The following is a 13235-nucleotide window of genomic DNA, read 5'->3' on the forward strand; positions in this document are numbered from 1 at the left end:
GCAAGAATTTGAAAACCAATTTCCCTCAGTTCCCTGCAAAGGTAATGTGAGCGTGTTTGCACTTCTTTTTAAAGGGTTCTAGGTGGATCTATCAACACACCGCCCAGGTACTTAAATAATGCACAAAGGGACTTTTCCCTCAATTTATACAATCCCATTAGTTTACACAAAATAAATAATGAACAGAAAAAAAAAATGTGTGTTTTGACCAGGAATCAATTGTCACCTTACTGCACATCCGTGCCATTTTATAGTCAAAGTCATGGAACACAGCTGTCCAGAAATGTCAGCCATTATCAGCTGAAGCAATTTTAAAATGCCTAGAGATTTCTGAGATGATTTTTTTTTTTTTTTCGGAGCGGATAAGAGTGAGTGACATCCAAAGTGACATTGTGCTGACCTTTTGGTGCTGAACATCTTGGCAGCGTCTTCGTTTTTTTCCTGCTCAGAGGCTTTGGGTGGTGGCGGTCTGAGGTCGAGCTTTCAAACCTGTGAGACGGGCACATACATGCGCGCACACACACACACACACACACACACACACACACACACACACACACACACACACACACACAGAAAAGCACAGGGGGCAGGGGACAGAAGGACATAACAGTAAGATTTTCAGCATCACAGAATCAAGCCGCCCTCAAGTTGTCAGGATGTCTCGGCCACGCTGACCTCAACAACCTCCATTAGCCGGCCTCCAACTGAGCGATTCAAATTGGCTGGGCATGGGGGGGAGGCAGAGAGCAGAGCACGACTCGGCCAATATTAAAGACAAAGCAGTATGAGTAAAATGGTAATTTAATTATTTGTGTTACCTTGATATGGCACAATGACCAACAGCACACTTTTAACACGGTGTGGAATTAATAATACAAGCACCGGAGGCTCAACTGGGGCTGTGAGGAACTAAAGCAATTAAAATGCAATTAAACAAAAGGGACCTATATCTGCTTGTGTAGGCAGACTTGTCATGCAGGCCATTAGGTAGCACAGCCTGCAAATGGTTAAGCCTCAAAAATGGATCTCTATACGCCGGTGCTATACCTACCACACCGTATAATGGCTGGGAGTCGGCCCCTGCTCTTTCATGTGAGGGTTTTCACTGACTGTGGAGGAGGAGTTGGAGTAAAAGAAGATAGGGTTCAATAATTAATGCAGAGGTCTATGCAGGCCTCACTTCTCACCTTCTCCTGTCTGTAATGAGATGAGTGGAGGGCCAGAGGGAGGGAGGGAAGGGAAAGGAGAATGGGGGGTGATTAAAACAGCCATCTACCGTCTTCCCCATCAGCTAGACACACATGTATCCACACACACACACACACACACACACACCCACCCTCCCACCTCATCTCCTTTCGAGCACCTGGTGTGTGCTGCCCCTCTCTAACACACTGGCAGGGACCAGAGGAAAGCTGAATAAGCAGCCGAGGCGTAAAGGTTAACCAAGTAGCGTGACACTGCCAACATCTGATGATTCATTCAGGTGACCGTGGGGGGTTAAAAAGGTGCTCACTTCGAAAAGTAACATAAGGCAGAGAAACACCCAGAGCTGTGTGCTTTCCACATCACATCACTCCTGTTTTAGCCTCCTTACAGCGGCTCCCAGGATGTTTTTGAGTAGATTTTAAGATTTCACCGATTGCTTTTAAGGCTCTTCGTGGCCTCCCTCCCTGCGGTATCTCTGACCTCTTTGTATCGTACACAGCAGTGCGTACCTTGAGGTCCTCGGGCAGAGGTCTTTTGTCTGTTCCAGCGTCCTGGCTGAAAACTAAAGGAGACAGAGCACTTGCAGTTTGGGCTGCGTGGCTCTGGAACGATCTGCCCGTGGAAATCAGGTCATCTGAGTCAGTGATTTCCTTTAGGTGCCCCCTATAAACATACTTTTATCTTAGAGCCTCTCCTGATTTTACCTGAGTTTTAATTTTCTTTGAACTGTTTTTTATTGTCTGTTATTGTTTTTTATACTCCTGATGATTTTATGACTTATTTTATTTTACTTTATTTTTTCTGCCTTTGTGAAGCACTTTGTAATGTTGAAAAGTGCTCTATAAATAAAGTCTATTGTTATTATATTATCCGCAAAATAACATTGGCATGCAGCCATAGAAATGGATTGTGATTTCATCATATTATGCTTAGCACACTGTGTTTTGCAGACTAGCAGATATTTTAAATATGGCCTACAGTTGTGGCGAATAGCGCTATTTTCTATTTTAGGCGTGACGCAGACTTGATAACATAATTAGATGGATTAAGGATTAGAGTCTCGCTGCCAGGAGCCAAACAAAACAAGCATTTCAGGCAATGGTAAAACCTGTTTACATGCAGGCTGCACAACACCGCAGGGGTCAAAGGGCACAGCTGTCAGATCAGATATGATGTCATCGGTTTTTACACTCGGTCACAGGCACCAACAGCTCGACTTCACCGCTGTGCAGAGAAAACCTTGTGAATGACATCAGCAGTTATGTCATTATCCTTACATACGTACCACACATAAACAGGATCTGTTTTCATGCACATCCCAGCCCATGTGAGAACGATCTGAGCTGCAGGTGGATATTAATGAGACAAGAAGCGTCACGCCATACGGGGCTGCAGGAACATCGCTCACAGTGAAACCCAATTATCATAAAATATTTCATTTCATGAAGCAAAACTGCCTCTCTAATCTGAGGGAAAATTCAGTGCCCAGGGAGCAGTGAGGGACAATTTCAAAGAGTCCCACAATTTCCTTTTCCCATTTCTGTTAAAATGTGACTCATCCTCCCATTCGTCACAGCATTGCAGGGCTTTAAAATGATTACACACAAAGTGCTTTAGCAAACCCAGCACTCGCCTCACAAAAATAATAACAACCCCCAAAGCTTTGGGAAAGTGGAGGGGGTTCAGTAAACTCAACAAAAACTAAAAAATTCTGAACATTATTTGGGATTAAATTTATATGAGGCATGCTTCGCTTGCCAGTGGGCTCAAGCACAAACCAGTGAGTTTCTTCTATAAGCAATATACAGAAAAATGAAAGGAAAGCAGCGAGGAAAAGAAGTGAGCACAGCATGCTAACACAAACAGTAGCTGCTATATTAACTTGTTAGCCAGTTAGCTAGCTAATTAAGACAAAAAAAAAAAAAAAAAAAACAACAACTCTTCACGCTTTGTCTGAAGAAACATTAAAGACTAAACTGGCACAATGAACAATTTCTATAAATTACTATACTGTCAAGTTCAACTGATACCATGAAGTATGTAACTTAAAAAAAAAAAAACGTATAGCTTTGTTAAGGGTAAAGGTTAAACTTGCATTAGTGCTGCAACACAGATTAAGAATGGAGAAAGTACAGAACATAATTTCATTTGACAGTGTTTTGACTGGTCACTTAAAACACCTGTGGAGGCTAACAATTATTTTGAAATCTCACACACAAAAAAACAAAAACAAAACAAAACAAAAAAAACCTACCGTGCACCAACAGTGATTTCAGCTGGTGGATTATCAGCAGGTTATGTTGCTGGCATGTTACAAACAGTAGGAATTCATTTATAGCCTATGCATTTCCATCTGCCTTCACTATGGTCATCTGCGAGCAAACAAGGCACCAGTCCACCCAGTTAGCTGCTCTTGACATGAATGGACGCTGTGTGCTTCTATCTCTATGGCAAGAGAACCTTGTTTGAGGATGTTTTTCCTGCCGAGCTTCATTAAGCCAGCCTTGTGTTTCAGCTTAATTGTCTCTGGGCGGGCAGAGCGTCCTGACAAACACTATCAGCATCCAAGCATGTAATGGATTGAGGCAAATTCCTGAGACAGATACAGGGACAGCAGGTATTGCCGGTGCTCTTGTCTGCACTTCTGCTGGAAACTGCTGACCGTAAAACAACAATGACACACAGGTTACGTGTTCAGCCCAAAACAGGCCGCTTTGAGCTCAGGGCGGACGGAGCTATTTGACACAAGACGAAGAGGAACCAAGCGTGGATCTGGTGCACCGTTATCACAACCAACTGCAATCACTGACAATTACACCGATCACAAAGCACAATATACTGCAAGCTCTGTGTCTTGTATGAGATCCATACTATTTTAAATATAAATTTCATTTCAGGCTGCGATTGATGACTTATGAATGACAGACAAGAGAAGTGAAGGTAAATAAAGATGTCAGCAGTGCTGATTCTTGGATGAAATCCAGAATGTAAACAGGTGGAGTAGCAGTATTGATCACAGGCAGGATTAGCTGGCCCAGCATGCAGCTTAATCACAAGCAGCCGACAAAGAAGAGAGAGCAAAATAACCAGGAAAGGCCACACTGTAGCTGAGGTAGGTATTGGTTTAAGGCAATATATATGGATATATTTACAGATGAAGTATCCAAGTCTAAGTCTCTACAGATGTTAAAACTGCAGTGATACCATTTTTCTATGTAAACATCTTATCAGCATATATCACAGAGTGGGGCTGCCAGATAGTGTTTACTGCTGTGACACAATGGGATTCTGGGTATTGAAATCCTTACAGTTCAAACAGTGACCTGTCGCTGCCATTAAGGGAAACCAGTGTGCCACATTGACTAATGCATCTTTAAAAAGGATACATTTGGTGTTTTCCAACCCAGGCTGTGTTGAAATGTTGATATCCATAATTTATAACCATGCATAGTATAACCTCAGCACTAGCACTTTAGTGATGAGAAACATGCTCTTGCTTGTCCTCAACACAATCCAACAGGGCACTTGTTTTTGGCTTCAAGAACTATATTATCTCATCTATATCTGTCACAGCACAGTCAAATAGACGGTCAAAATCTTGACATTGTCCACCAAAAATTGGAGAAAATAATGATTTAGATAAGATAATACATTGTTTGTATACACCTACACTGTTCTGCTGCTAAGTCGACTAAAGCTGCATTTACTTAAACTTGGAACCATCCTGTAAATTTCTGACCCACAAAACATAAATTCTGAGTGACTAATATACAAGTCAGCATACTGATGTTAGTGCTAAATTAAAATTAGAAACTTAGAAAACATTACTTGCAATAGCGTTTTTAGCAATTTCAGTGTATTTGACTGTTCCCATTTTCAAAAAGGATGTTTATGTTTTTGTGAGGTTTTTGAGGCTGGTAGCCTGTGTTGAAGAGTTGCAAAAAGTGGCATGTTTCTCATCACTAAAGGACAAAATAAAATATTTTTAAACAAATACCTCAATGCTGATATTGTGGTGGTACTGTAAGGATTACTCTTGGCAACTACTTTGATCATCAATTAATCTTTTTGAGTAATTTTTACGGAGAAAATGTCCAAATTTTCTGATTCCAGCTTCTCAAACGTGAACATTTTCTGGTTTCTTTACGACAAAAACTAAATATCTTTGGGTTGTGGACTGCTGCTTGGGACATAACAACATATTTGAGGGCATCACCTTGGGCTGTGGGAAATTTTATTTTCACCATTCTGACATTTTATGGACCAAACTACTGATTGATTAATTGAGAAAGTAATCAGCAGATTAATTTATAATGAAAATCATTGTTAGCTACAGCTCCAATATTTACACACAAAAAGATTTCTGATAAACAATGATTAGTAATGTGCATATGATGACCAAGAAGGTAGAGGCAAGCAACGGAACAACTTGAAGAGTTTAATAAGCTCAGAAAACTGCATCCCTTTAAAACCAGGAAAAGTCCACACTTACACTGTATCACTATATTAGGATATCCAGTTATAAATGATAGGTATATGGCCTGGGGTGAAAAATGTGAACCCTTTATGTAATACACTGAAATGACATTCATACAGTGCAAAGCATCAAGATGAAACATTGTGTGAATGCAAAAGACACACTCAGATTCCACATCAAATGAGTATGTGAAACACCAAAAGAACCGACTGAAATCTACATCTAGCCAGAAGCATAAAACCTCTTCAAAAAGTTTCCAGCTATTCTGGCATTTCAATCAGGGCTTGGATTGCTGCAGTGATATGACTCATCTCCCGAGCTATTCTCCAGTCCACTCCCCTGGTTGTCCCATTGTCTGCACCTAACCACTGTTTACATCTCTCCCCTCCAGCCCCTCATCTCTCCTTTCTCCCCAATTCATTTCCTTGGCTGTGTCTGGCAGCGCGCACAGAGCCTGATTGCACTCCGTTTCCTGAACTAATAGGGGTCACATTAGCCTGGCAGGAAACACAATGCCATTATGGAAATGCTCAGTCAATTACTGGGCAACGAGTAAACACCCTCTCTTTCATTTTTGACTATCATATTTGCATTTCCCTAATGGTGGCGATGCATGGTTGTTATCTTCTCAGGGGCATCTTATCTGCCTCTTCCCGGAGGACCTTGTCAATATGCTTGAGGTCAGCAGTGTCATTGTTGGGCTGCTCTGAATAAGAGCATCTGGCTGCCAAATGAGGAATCTAAATGTAAATTTTGTCAGCCGCTTGTCACTGGAAGGGGATAATGGATTTATCTTTTGTGATTTCAGTGTCCTCATATCACATAGCCTAATGACACCACTAAGTTGACAATATCTTCAAAAATATTTAATAATGTGACCTCTGAGTTTGATATTTTCCCCTGCAGCAACTGGAATGATTTTTAACCATAAGGATGAAAGTATGGAGATATCGTAATAGCTACTTTCGCCATGTTTAGAGGTGCAATAAATGGATATCAGAGCATTCCAGTTACATTCACTATCTAATAGAGCCTGAATAATAACAGCTACATCTTTCATAGACGTTGTGCTTTGGGTAATATTAGACCTAATCTGTGCTTATAGCAATGTCATGGCCATGAGGTTTAAATATGGGAGACTATAAATGTTTCTACTAAACAAGAGCATGAGCTTACTGGCTGAGTTCACTTAATATGCTGTATTAAAACTATTTAAACCCAGATCAAGAATGAATTAAAATACAAGGTGACACAAAATTGCACTTGTAAAGTGAACTCCCTGTGCTGTAAAACCAATGGGTGGGGAACTCCTAAGTGAAAACTGATATAAAATCCTGAAGACATGCTGTCGAATATAAGAGAGAAAATTACCTGGCCTTCACTCGCTCTGTTAGCAGTTTTAAATTAATTATTTAACGATTAAAGTCAGATTAGGGCTGATGCCTAAAGAGTTCCCTTCAAGCACATTTTCCACAACAGCAGAGTTTCTCTACATTTTAATTCCACTTATACAATGCCATCTCCTGTACATTACATAGGACATGACAGCTCTTTTAGCAGTGTTGCAGTCAATGAAAAGATAAGCCACTTATAATAAACAAATACTGACATGAAGGCCTGCGAGCAAAGACGTTTTCCCACACAGGGGACCACTATCTCCTTTGTTTGCTTGTACAATATTACACCATGCCAGTCATAATTCACACTCAATGGCTCTATTGAGGTGAGGTTATGCCAAGAAAATAACCAAGAATTCCAACCCGAGAGTTGACCATTTACCCAAAATAAAACCTCTGTCTTCCTGGGTCGGTCTATTTCTGTCTTTTAGTGTTCCCGAGGCCGCTCTATGCGTGGGGGCTTAAGATGTACCCAGATGATGATGACAATAGGGGAAGAAAAAAAACAAAAAACTAAAACCTCAGCTTTCCAGCAGAGTAGCTCTTGGCAAGGTAAGTACGAAAGCTAGAACACTGTCAGTTTGAGTTAAAGATACGCACGCAGTCGGGTTGGGGACTGTTCTCTGCTGAGTCACTTCACTGCAAGACATTAGGCTGACAGAGACAAATGCCCATGGAGTGTCAGTCCAAACCGACTCCGTCCCCATGCTTTGATTCAATTAGCTTTCCAACACTGCCCAAAAGTGGAACCAAAGGCAATGTGAATTCCAGTTTAGTGACAGAACCAAATCAGATTGCAGGTTTGCTGACAGCATCACCTTATTCTTATCAAGTTACGTGGCCAAGTCTTGCGATGTGTGTCATCTGGTTGGCGCATTACCATGCAATCTGCAGAGACTTACGCACTTGAAGCATGTCCTTAATTTACACCGACTGTTATTTGGGTGATCGGCTTTGTCATTACATGAAAAGTTGCGTAGTTATTGCAAATGTCTCCCTGAGCGGGGGAGCAAAAACAGTATTACAGAGGAAACGAGTGTGGATTTGCCAATCTTAAACCAATTCGAGGTAAACAGATCACTTAATGAAACATCAACACAACACCAAGAGAGCTCCTCCGTCATCCTTTATCCTATCCACAATGATCAGTGATTTAGGTCACATGGCTGGCTCCTACAGCATCATTGGCCAAATGAACTGGGGAGGGGAAACAGAGGAGGATGGTTTGCTAGTCTGGTAAGAGGAGGAGGAGGAGGTGGAGGAGGCAGAGGGAGGGGGTCACTAGCCTGGGTTCCTGTGGCTTAGCATGGCAAATCCTCTGTAATCCTCCAACCAGCCCCATGGTGCTGTTTACTGAATGTAGGTAAAGCGACTATGGACCCAGACCAAGCAGGCAACTCCATGTTATGCAAACTACATCCTACAGCTGGTGGTCCTTCCTCCCGAATGTTCCCCTGCTGTTTTGTTATTTTTTTCAAAGAAGAGGACTGGTGAGAAGGTTCATCCTCTATAAGTCTGTTTTGAGATTATCATCATTAGACATTAGGATAACACTGAGGAAGCCAAACAAAAGAGACAGAAATCACACCGAGAAGAGTGAGAAAACAGACTCTTCAGGGTATTTATAACAAATGGTGGGGTGGGGGGTGGATGCTCTCACTGCCTGCAGACAGTCAGACAGACACCATTTCAGTGAGGAATGTTGATGTGTGATCACAGTTTCCTTTAGAAAAAACAACAACAATCCTTCACTAAAACCCTCTGGTGCACCTTTGTCAACAAATGTCAACAAATGTTAAAACTACAGATCCAAAAAAAAAAAAAACTATGTTGGCAGAACCTATTTCTTCAGTTGAATTCTAGGTATAACATCACAATATGGGCTACAAATCACTGAGTCACAGCCCTTGTCATTATCTAACTGCTTTCTTGCTGATTCAAGACCTCTCTCGCTTGTACAATCACTTTTAATAAGGTTTTACAACAGCACACATTCTGAAAAGAAGCAATGCTCCTTAAACCCAATATTATCACAGAGTAGAGGCCTTGGCTTTTGAGCAACTCATAATTGCAACAGCTGAAAAAAAAAAAAAAAAAAAAAAAAAAAAAAACATTTACTGACTAAATCCCTTAATCTAGCATTTTTATTGCTGGCACAAGAGCTGAATTCAAAATGCACAGCCACTTGCCAGCACTGGCAAGCATTTACTTAGCCTGCTCTACATCAGTAACATTGAGTGCTAAGCGAATGAGATAATTTCAGTCCTACTGCAGATCACAGTTGGTCACTGCGATACACAACTTTGGGTTATTACACCTACAAACATATTTCGCTGACTGACTGACAGAAGAGTCAGGTATAAGCTCAGTCATTTTCTCTCACACATTGTCAGGATGCAAAAATTTATTTTAAATCACTATGAGCAAAATGCTGATAAAACAAATTAAGTGATTTGCACAGACAAGAACAGATTTCCTTGCTTATCAAGCAAGATACTAATATGGACAGCTTTGATTAATGCAATGATAAACCTTCCAGCTGCAAAATAGACTGTAGCTACTGAGTCTTTCCCATCAATGTTTTCATATTAGCTTGGTATGTATACCGCTGGAGCTGCTATGTGAAGAAAATGTGGGCCACACTTTTCAACATCTTTAAATATTTTACGTCTACAACAGATAAATCAGGCAGTGTTTCTACTATACTACATACTTTACTGTAGAATCCTCCTCAGGCACAGCATAGTATCATCACAGACCCAATTGCTTCTTTATTCCTGTTTATTGCAACATGTCTGAGTTTAAGTGGGGTTTGAACATGGATGGATTATTAACAGCCAATTAGGTTACAAAGGCAGCTGCTCTTAGGCTGCTTCACTGCCAGCAATGGAAACTCCCTGTAGCCTGTTTGTTTTGAGAGCTATCAAAAAACCACTGGAGAACCATAGGTAATACAAATAGCACCGATACAGTTCCACACTGGCTACTTGCAATCATTATAGAACAAAGAGGAACCATTAATTGCTCTTGAGGGACATTATTACTGGGCCATGAATAGTTTTGCAAGGAACTTACAAACCACAATGGGACCACTAGCATCTGTATGGAGCCACTGGGGGAAGGTTATATGGGACCACTAACAGACCTTCAAATTGTGGAGCCATTTAAAGGTTCAATAGGTTTGTCAAATAGTGACAGGGCCACATAAAAAAAAGCTTCTTTTTTTTTTAATCTAAGATGGCATAATGAGAATCATCTCACATTAGAATGTAAGACCAGAGAGAAGAGAGAGTGATATTAACTTTGCATTTTAATTTTTTTTTCGAAACACAAATAATTAAAGTTGTGGACTGGACACAACACGAGGCATCTCTTCAGGAAATCAAATACTCTGCCTGGCAACAAGTAGGTCTGTATTCCTCAGGGTAGCAGAGAGGTTCTCAGCCCTACCTGAGAGCTGTGTGTGTAAGTGTGTGTGCGTGCGCATTAATGAGGTTGCAGAGACAGATGAGATAGGTACAGCTGTTAAAACACCACATGATTTTTGGAGCCTTTCACAGATGAATCTGCATGATACAGAAGTCTGTATTGGCCACCTTGTTGATAAACATCACGCCTCTCTTAAAGCGTATCAGCCTATCAACGGTTCAAAACGCTGCATCAAAGAATGAGATTCTGCCAAAAGCAAAAGTGTGCTTGAAGCACAGATAAGGAAACATCTACAAAAGAAACTGTGGAGAGCATGTTACAAGTCAACTAATTGAGTTTGTTCTTTTTAAAATAGCATGTATATAATTATTTCCAGTAAGTGAGAGGAGTTCAGTTTCATCAGCATGAATCTTAATGCAATAATCAATTGGCAACAGCAAGCACTCGCTGATGATGGCAGGGCGAGGGTTTAATCAAAGCCAGCAAGACCATGCATAATTAAATCACTGGAATCATCATTCAAGGTGTGTGTATCTGTGTGCCTGAAAGTGTGAGTGTGTGAGTGTGTGTGTGTATCCTCATGCATGTCAGTGTATGTGCTTTGTCCCTACAGATTCTGACAACTAACGTCAGAGATGACTCTTCTTGTTTACTCCGTGACTGGTTCTCCACAAGTGGGATTTAATTTCATCATCGTGCCAAATTTCCGTTTGATGACAACTGGGTGCTGTTACGGAAACTGCAAAACATTTTCCTTGGAAAGTGTAGTCTGTGTCTTCAGATGAAAAAATATGGCAATGATGCTCTTTTTATCAAATACTTCTGGCAGTAAATACATGAAAATGATTTTACAATAGCACCCTTGGGTGGTTATATTTATAAAGAAAGAAAATGCTTCATGCCAAATAGGTGGAGATTTTCACATATTGATGTGAATCACATTGTGACTGATGGCATGTTCCCATCAACACAAAGTTTCACCTCACTCTGCCGCGAACCGACCTTGAACATTTCACTGACCTTGAACAAACTACTGCCTACAGCAGCCAGGTAGACTGTTGGCACTGGCACCAGGTCCACCCTCAGATCTACACCTGAACATGCTGACGCACTCAGCTGCACAATAAAAGATTAAATACCCTATAAGGGTACACAGGCCTCCCTATCTTCTTTGTGATCATTAGCAGAAGATGCTCATTCTGCACCTTTGTGGGCTATACCTTGTTATTATGCAACGGTGTTAAGAGGCTTAGCTATGAGATACTCTGCAGGGGGTTAGTTTTGGGCAGCCTGTGATGACTCACTTCATTAAGTCTCATCCACTCCCTTCCACAGAGCTTTGTAGTTGCTGAGGAGTGAACTTTCTACACCCCCATACATAAGGCTGACCTGAGGTGCCATGTGCAAGCAAGCCATACTGGGAAAAACTTCTAATAGTCGAAACTCTGTGATGTGCTGAACTAAAAATATGCACCAAAATCAGTGTAATATGAGGTCAGGGAGACTCCACTGCACTACACGGTTATTTAGCATATAAAGCCTCCCTCTCACGTCCATTCCGATGGGGACTTTTACCACCTCTATTTTCAGTGATCTTATGATAATATTCCTGTAGGTTAGTTACCTTGTGGATATTTGTTAAGTATCCTACTAGAAGCAGGACGCCACTGTTTACAGTGTCACGAGGCAGGTAAACAATACTGGCCTATGGTGTCAGCGCAGGTGAATGACCACAACAGCACGGCGCGGCGTGCTGTGGCTGAATTACAGCGAGCAAGCCGCCACCTGAATTTCACCTGCGCCGTCCTCAAGCATCACTATCTGTTTCCAAAAGCATCCACCGAGGAGCACTTCGGAGGTTTTAATGTGCTTCTCATTGGCTCTTGCGTTGCACAAGCTAACACATAGAAACACTTTGCAAAGCTTAAACCTGCTGGAGAGAACGAGTTATCCGCCGGGCATGTGAACATGCAAGCCGGCGAATCGTTTGGGGAATGACAAAAACACACAAACACACACGCACACACCTACACACAGTACTCACTTTGAGACCGGAGCGCAGGGGCATAATGAGAGCAGCGACCTCACAGGCTTGCAGGCATATTCGGACACAAGATTGGCGTTATTATTCTTTCTTCACCAGGCGTGCACCGTAGCAGAAGTGTACACAGTGGCCGACATGCAGAGTCATTTGACCTTCTCCCAATAGAAACTACCATCAGCGCGACGTAGGATAGGGGAGGAGCGGACGATACCAAGCAGGCGTCCCGGTAAGTCGGGCGGGTTTTCCTCAGGAGTAGCCCACAGTGCAGGGATGAGGCTCTGAGATGGGAAAGCAAGATGCAGGACTGGTGGTGAAGAAATCGAAATGTCTGACTGTGTATATGAGTGTGAGAGAAAAGAGTATAGACGTGTGCAATTAAAAGTCGCAGTTGGAATTTACTACCTTCATCAGGAGCTAAAATCAGCTATGTTTTCTTCAGTTTACAAAACAAATTTCTATATAATTGCTACAACCCAAGAAATTCTCAATATTTGGCATCTCCCCCAGAAATTGATAATTAATAAAACAGAACTTTCCCTGCCTTATACATCAAATTTCTCTGTGGGAATCATGTTTTTCTCTCCTCAGTGTCATATGAAGTGGACTGGTTCTGGCACTACTAAAGGTGTGGTTAAGTTAGGTGAGTTTTTTTGAAGATTATAAATGGCATGTTATA

The 13235-nt window shown here is 41.5% G+C and overlaps 1 protein-coding gene across 4 annotated transcripts in view; it reads right to left on the reverse strand.

Annotated features, from left to right (window-relative positions):
• The window catches only part of oxr1a (oxidation resistance 1a), a 148071-nt gene extending 135346 nt beyond the window's left edge, over positions 1–12725 (reverse strand). For all 4 annotated transcript variants that reach the window (XM_030071768.1, XM_030071765.1, XM_030071767.1 and 1 more), the window contains exons 1-2: positions 12560–12725; positions 401–489 (exon numbers count right to left, since the gene is read on the reverse strand). In XM_030071768.1, coding sequence (XP_029927628.1) covers positions 401–417 — 17 coding nt within the window. In that variant the 5' untranslated portion in view covers positions 418–489; positions 12560–12725. The remainder of the gene's footprint in view (positions 1–400; positions 490–12559) is intronic.
• Between the last annotated feature and the right edge of the window lie 510 nt (positions 12726–13235).

Source organism: Myripristis murdjan, chromosome 16, assembly GCF_902150065.1.
Source record: "Myripristis murdjan chromosome 16, fMyrMur1.1, whole genome shotgun sequence".
NCBI classification, from domain to species: domain Eukaryota; kingdom Metazoa; phylum Chordata; class Actinopteri; order Holocentriformes; family Holocentridae; genus Myripristis; species Myripristis murdjan.